Here is a 7100-nt window from a genome sequence, read left to right as displayed (position 1 = left end):
TCTAATGACACAATCTGGAGGACTAACTGTAATCATATCAATCCGCCGAAAGAAGTCCGGTAAATTTGACGATGCAAAAACGGAAGGCTACGACAGAGAGATCTACAAAACCGAAGATGGCACATGAAGTAAACATTAAACAGAACACAGTATGGGATACGGCAGTGTTTAGAGACGGTGAATGGAAAAGAAAATGTCAACAGACTCTGACCGTGACGAGACAGAAAACTTCTATCAGGTGATGCGCTGATTCCTGCGGCCCTGTTCGCTGTGTCTTACAGTGGAAATGTTTCCATTTAATGTGATTAATAACAGCTAGCTTAGCTCATTTTAAGGAGGCTAGAGTTAACCGTTGCTATGGACGCAGCTCTCACCGTGAGTTTAAGAGACTTTTTTGAAACAGAACATAGAAATAAAGTTATTTTTAAATAAATAATTTCCAAATCAATATTTGTTGTTAATTAATTTACTTCATTAGGAAATAGCCATGCAATAAGCAGGATAATGCACAGAGAGCAGGTTGTTATCGTACCCCTTCAGGGTAAGACAAAACCCAACAGGGTGAGTCCTGCTCATGCATTTGTTTGTTAACATGCCTCATTATACTAAATGGCCTGATATTAAATCTTAACATAGACTTTAGGATGTTTTTGGGTTTGGTATCACATCTCGTAAGTCACTCCTTTAATTGCTGTAAGGCTATGATTCGGCAGACAAAATATACTTGATACAACAAGCAAAGAAACTGACTTCGGTCAATGGTGTTTTATTCTTTTAGAATCCAAGTGCAGGACAGACAATCTTCACTTATTGTCAACCATCGCCACCTCGAGGGCTGGAGACCAACACACAGTAAGTAGATAGCAAAAGATGAACAGAATTAATTCAGAGTCAGAATATTTTTTGCTTTGTCACACTAAAGGACATTAAGAATATTGAGATTGTGGGTGATGGACAGATTCACTGCACCAGTGTTAGACAGTAACAATCAGTGCAGCTACATGACTCCCAGGGTGGTGTCTAAATTTAACCTGCCCAGTTAAAATGAGACATAAAGACAGTCTGTTGTGTTGGCAAAGGTGATTTCCTGTTTACTAGCTTGCCTGTAAACTCAGTTAATTGTTTCTTAGTGCTGGCACAGATGTTTAGAGCTCATTTATGGCAGCACACTGCCCTCTAGTGTTCACAATGAGGTGGTCCGGGCCACTTTTCCCTTTAGTCCTCGAGGCAGACTTTAGCCTGCTTTAAAATGAAAGAATCTAATTCTGAACACATTCACAGCCTATTAAAGACGTTCATGACAATATAAGACATCTTTTTTTGGACCTTACTTTGACAACAGGAAGTGAAACAAGCATTCACAGTCTTGTAGCAGATAATCCAGGACATTTTAATCCAGAGTGCAGCAGCAGCAGCAGCAGAGGATCACAGCTCATCATTGAGGCACCGCAAGAGGTCACTTGGGTGAAATACTCAGAGTCTTAAGCACTACATGAGTCCGTCTTAGCGTTTTAAACGTTTTATCGGCAGATTGAAGCATTTTTTTCCAAACTTAACATAATTTGTTGCCTTAGTTTTATTATAGATTCACTTAAGAGTTCTTGTGACAGTGCAAAAAGTTAAACAGTAAAATTCCAGCAGGATTTTGTACAGTGTAGGTGACACAAATCAGACTGGCTAATTAATTTTACCCAACACTGCTCACTTGTCACCATTGTATCTTACTTCCACATCAACAGACACACCTGGTTTGACTTCCTTGTCCTCGTAGCGTGCCCTCTTCACAGAAAAGTACACTTCATTTTCAATACTTTCCAACAGTTCCTCACGTCAACGACTCCTAAATCTCGAGGCCTTCTTTGGAACCTCCGATGCTTTTCCTCCAATGTCAACTCTCACTATCCAACATTAGTCACGTTTCTTCTTCCTCCTTTGAATCAGCAGCAGTCCTTCTTCTCCGGTGGTGTGTAGGCAGCGACCATACCGTTTACCGGCCTGGAGTTTGACCGAAGCAGAACTGGGGGTGTGTTGATGCTCCCCAAGTCCCCCTGGACATTGAGGCCGTTTCGAACCAGCAGCTCTCTGGCCATCATCATGAAGGCTTCTTCCACGTTCTGACTCTCCTGGACACACAGAAAAATAATTTTCATATACATTTTAACAGCTTCAAGATGTTTCTGTGTATAATAACAGGTAGAGTCTTTACCTTTGCGGATGTTTCTAAAGCAGCTAGGATGCCTCTCTCCTTTGAAAGACTGCAGGCTTCCTGGAACGGAACCTGACGTTCGTCCTCCAGGTCACATTTGTTACCTAGAAGGAGACAATCATGGGGGACAATAGCTGGCCTTAAATACCCATCAGAGTCTGGCAAACTCTACGGTGGCCAACAAGGGCAATTGCGCTTTAATGGGCCAAACGGCAAATACAGAAATGATGAAAAAGAAAACGCTGCTGATGCAGTCATCACAAAGGAAGTGCTCCAAGCCTTTAGGGGCGTTCAGTGCAACAGCTAAGAGCAAGAGCCAAGTGTTCCTTCAGCTACCTACAGATCAAAGATAGCCCTACAGCTAGTGGTACTATAAGCTGACTCTGCCCAGTGTCTGGCTCTAAGCATGGCTAATTGAGAGACCGTACAAATGCCAGGTAGCTAACAGAAGCTACTTTCAGCAGTGGTTAATTTAGCAAAGCTATCTGTTGATCAGGAGTCGTTTCTCAACAAAAAGTTGTGTGATTTCTTTGCCCATGTTATTAAGTTGTGTTTTTGCACAGCAGTCATGACTGGTTCGGCAGCAAAGACCATTTTCTTTGACTTTGCATAGTTTCTGTATTCTTTTCCGTTGTTGCATTTCTTTTTGTATGCGTTTTTAAATTGGCATCGTCTCTAAATTTGCAGTCTGTTTCTTCTAATGGAAAACGTTTGGGCCAACCAACATAAAATAGTTAATGTGTATAGTTAGCTAACTATTATAACCCTACCAAGGGTACAAAAGGTTAAAAAGAGCTGTGATTGCTGAGAAGTGAAAGCATGCGGAAAAAATTCCAACATTGTTAATAAAAGCACTTAAAGGCCTTGTAAGGCACGCTAGATTTTATATTATCACCTTTACCAGCCCTCAGGGAACCCAATATACTGTATCAGCCACACCCACACTCACCTATCAGAACCAGCACTACATTAGTCGCTCCGTAGATCTCCACCTCTTTGATCCAGTGATCCACGGAGTCAAAGGTCGAGCGTCGTGTGATGTCATAGGCGATGATGGCGCCGTGGGCACTGCGGTAGTAGCTCTGGGTGATGGTACGAAACCTCTCCTGACCTGCCGTGTCCCACACCTGCATCTGATACACACAGAGACAACAATAAAGTCTCAGCTAAATGAATACAATACACATTAATGAGCTATGGCTTATATGTACATAATAAAATGAGTATGACAGTTCAGTGTCTCAGACTTGTTGGTGTCCCTGGGCAGGGAACTCCCCGAGTGTCTGACAGACTGTTAACGTGGTAACAGCTGTCATAGCAACCAAAGCTCACTCACAAACTCAAGCTATGTGTTTGTATTGATGCTTTGAGCCATGCCTACTTTTGCTATCTTATTAAGCACCAGACAAAAAATTAAATATATTTTCTTACATGTATAAAGGAAATAAAAGCGAATATCTTTAAACTTGTAAATATAATATTGTACAAGTTAAAGAAAAAGCTGGAGTCATGTGACACAGCTGTGATTTAACCCGGATGCTAATGCTTACCAGGGACCTTCTTGTTGTGAGGCCACTGCTCTATGTAACCACTTCATGTACAGGTAACTTTATTATATATTTATATTTGGGTCAACTTTATCATAATATTAATCTTAATTTCCTTTTTATATAGAATCTGTACCAGGTTTTAGTATGGGAAATATTCTAGTTTCCGTTTGTTTGCAGTCCAAGTAGTATTGACCAATCACGTATCAGCAGGCTGCGGCGTATTTAAGGAATACAGTCTGTGTGAAGAGTACAAGCAGGCTGAACATAATGCAATCCTGGCTCCCATCAACGGTCATCTGACATTGATTTAGCTTCTTATTAATCCCTATAAACAAATATCTGTATGCTAATGCCTAACAATCCCCTTTAGATCAAAAATTTTACTTGAGACAAATCAATTTGCTTTGTCACGAAAGCTGTTCAGCGTTTAGATTTCCCGCTCTCGAATGCACCAGAAATTTTCAATCCATCTGAAATTTGCTTCACTTTTGATCTGAACAAGGTCGCTTCTCAAGTTGCTAACTGGACTGTAAACAATCCAGCACATTGAGAAGTTAGTCTTGGCTGGAAGTCCTTCTCGCTAGACGCTGGCTAAATCGGAATACCCGAAATGTTCGCCGTTACTCCCCAGAAGTTATATCGTCATCTGTATATCCTTTGGACTCACATTCTTCACTTTAATCATTTAACTTTAACTTTTATCATTTTTGTATGCTGGAAAACGTACTTGTCACAACATTTACGCTTACTTCCAGTTAAACTGACAATGTTTATACCATGACAAATTGTTTTTAACAGTGTATATGCAGGCCTACTGCTGTTTTAGTAGTAGTTAATATCTTTAACAGCAATCAAAGTCAAAGAAATTGGCCCTAAGTTCTTACTCAATGTTACTAAAAAAACAGTACAACTTTCTCCCCAAAGATGCAGTCGCACGAAAGTGAAATGTACTGAGGATCAGGTTCCTCAGTTTCATGTAGCCTCAGGCCTGAAGCGCTAGTTGGTGGTTGAGGGAAACACACAAAAGGAGCTGTCAGTGTTTGGACTCATTTGAACCCTTAAACTCCAAAAGAATTCAATAATTGTCTTCCTTTTACAACCTCATATATTCTACTAACTCTAAAACGACCACATTTAAATGAATCTGTAGGCTATCATTACATTAATTACACTGGTTACCTTTGATGTTGTATTCTCCTTATAATCATTAAGGATCTCTGGCGTACAGATAAAATAGTTCCTCTTGAAATAGTTGATGACCTGTTTGTTGATACATGAGCATACCATGAAGTTTTACCCTGCAGTCATCAGAACTGGCTCGCCCACGGAAGAATACAGTTAGTGAAGGTGTGTTTGTGTGTTTATGTTGAGCCACACAACGTACCTCCCCCCCTGGCTGTAACAAATAAGACAAACCCTGAAATGGTTTGACATAAATGAAATATATTTGACCTTTCAGGGCACCCTTAAACCATAACTGACTCTATTATAAGTGGCATGGAGGTTTTTAGAGCACAAAAACTCTGACTTTTGATGCACGCGGAACTAATCAGTCTCACTTCAATCATTTAGTTCCTTTTCCATGTTCAGGCCAGCACCGAGAAGTCATTCCAGGTTTTATTTTGGGCCGCACAAAAGCTCCAACTAGCAGAGAAACCTGACGGACAGGTCCTGCATGTGAGCGGCTGGTTTGACTTGTTTTTTTTTGATCGAGTCTAACCGACACTGTAACCAAATGACTCCTCGCACTGTGGTGTTATTTACCCCCGAAAAACCTAGTGAAGTCCATCACAGCTGCCCCTTTTGTGTCTCTGGCATTACTATACTTTTCATTATATATTCTGACCATAAGGCCTGTTAGCATGTCACCGTGCTGTGCAGGCTGTCACTGTCAGAGCCAGCTGACTCCACAACACCCATGATAAGGATCAGGGTATTTAGCCAGCGTAACAGGAGCAGAATCAACGTTTCTGCAAGGTTAGATTCAAGACTTTTGAAGCCCTTTTATCACCACATTGAATGCAACTTTAGTGTCTTATTTTTGTGGCCATAAAGGACTAAAGTAGGATGTTATACTAGGGACCATATGGCTTAGAATTATGCATGACTACATCATCATATTTGTCAGATAATGTCGTCATTTCTTATATCCGTTTTAGCCCTTAAAAAGCAGTAAATTCAGATTATTTTCAAGGCCTGAAGATGTGCAAAATTAACACCTTATATTCCTTTTACTTCAAATCCTTCTAGGCCCATTTTTCAAAGTAAATTTTCGCTCTGTGAATCATAACAGTCTTGTTCAAGCTGTTTTTATCTACTCTACAACCTTTACTTATATTTTGAAAGTCCCCACTACAGCTGGTTGCACAGATGTTATGTTTGGATGTACTTCTTCCTCCACTTAAACACACCATAAACAGTACCAACCTTGACTTTCTTCCCCTCTATATCCAGCGTCCGCACGCTGAAATCCACCCCGATGGTGTTCTGCTGTCTCTCGGAGAAAATCCCTGACTTGAAGTTCTGAACCACGCAGGTCTTCCCCACGTTCGACTCTCCGATCAGGATGATCTTAAACAGGAAATCGAAAGAGTCATCGTGCTCGGGTCCTGTGGCCTGCATGGTGGAGCGTGGGTCCTATTCTAGAGTCCTAGAGGATGTGTGAGAAGATGGAGGAAATGCCACCTTGTACTACAGACCAGTTTGTGTGTTGAGATCAAGAGATGCTGGGTTATCTTTAAATAAATCAAGCTAAACACATGCTTTTATGTTGAAAAATGTATCCAGATGGACCCCAAAACCAAGATGTAGCTCCACTGTTTCTCCTTTTGGAAAAATATATTCACTTGTATCCTGCAAAACCAGTTTGTAGGACATATGTAAAATGATGCTGCTCAAAGATTAGAAAGCACCTGACAGTCCATTTTCAAAATAAAAGCTCACTTTATTCAAAATATGTTTTGCATTCTCTCCTTCTCCAGCCTGATCAGCCTCTCTCTCTCTCTCTCTCGTCTTGTGTTCTTCCCGGAGGACAAAAAGCTGTCTGTCTCGCTGCTCCTTTCAGCTCCTTCTCAGGTGTTGACCCACTTCATGGCCCAAAGCAAAACAGAGCCTGAACACACATCCCATCCTTTTTGTCCTCCCACACTCCTCCTGTGCCGTCTGTCAGAGCAAAATAAGGAGCTACTTGTTGGATAAAACAGACTTTTGTAATCCAGGTTCCTGTCCAATCCACCTGCTGTTGTTTCACGCACTCACACTGAACACACGTGTGTGTCAGATCTCTGTCTTTCTGTCAGTTTTTCCTGTTCTCACAGCCTCCCGCCTCTCTTCCTCTCTCGCAC

At 41.2% G+C, this 7100-nt stretch overlaps 1 protein-coding gene across 1 annotated transcript; it reads right to left on the bottom strand.

The window, feature by feature from the left end:
* Nucleotides 1-643: 643 nt before the first annotated feature.
* LOC138599627 (ras-related protein Rab-19-like) lies at nt 644-7024 on the bottom strand. Its single transcript, XM_069671378.1, has 4 exons — nt 6184-7024; nt 3156-3339; nt 2207-2310; nt 644-2123 (listed from the first exon to the last, which is right to left on the bottom strand). Exons 1-4 carry the CDS (start codon nt 6376-6378, stop codon nt 1938-1940), a joined length of 669 nt encoding a protein of 222 aa, XP_069527479.1. The 5' UTR covers nt 6379-7024; the 3' UTR covers nt 644-1937.
* Between the last annotated feature and the right edge of the window lie 76 nt (nt 7025-7100).

This window comes from Semicossyphus pulcher, unplaced genomic scaffold, assembly GCF_022749685.1.
Source record: "Semicossyphus pulcher isolate SPU_LCO1_2020_fin unplaced genomic scaffold, fSemPul1.0.p SCAF_20, whole genome shotgun sequence".
Taxonomy (NCBI): domain Eukaryota; kingdom Metazoa; phylum Chordata; class Actinopteri; order Labriformes; family Labridae; genus Semicossyphus; species Semicossyphus pulcher.
This window is presented reverse-complemented; position numbering and strand designations above follow the sequence as displayed.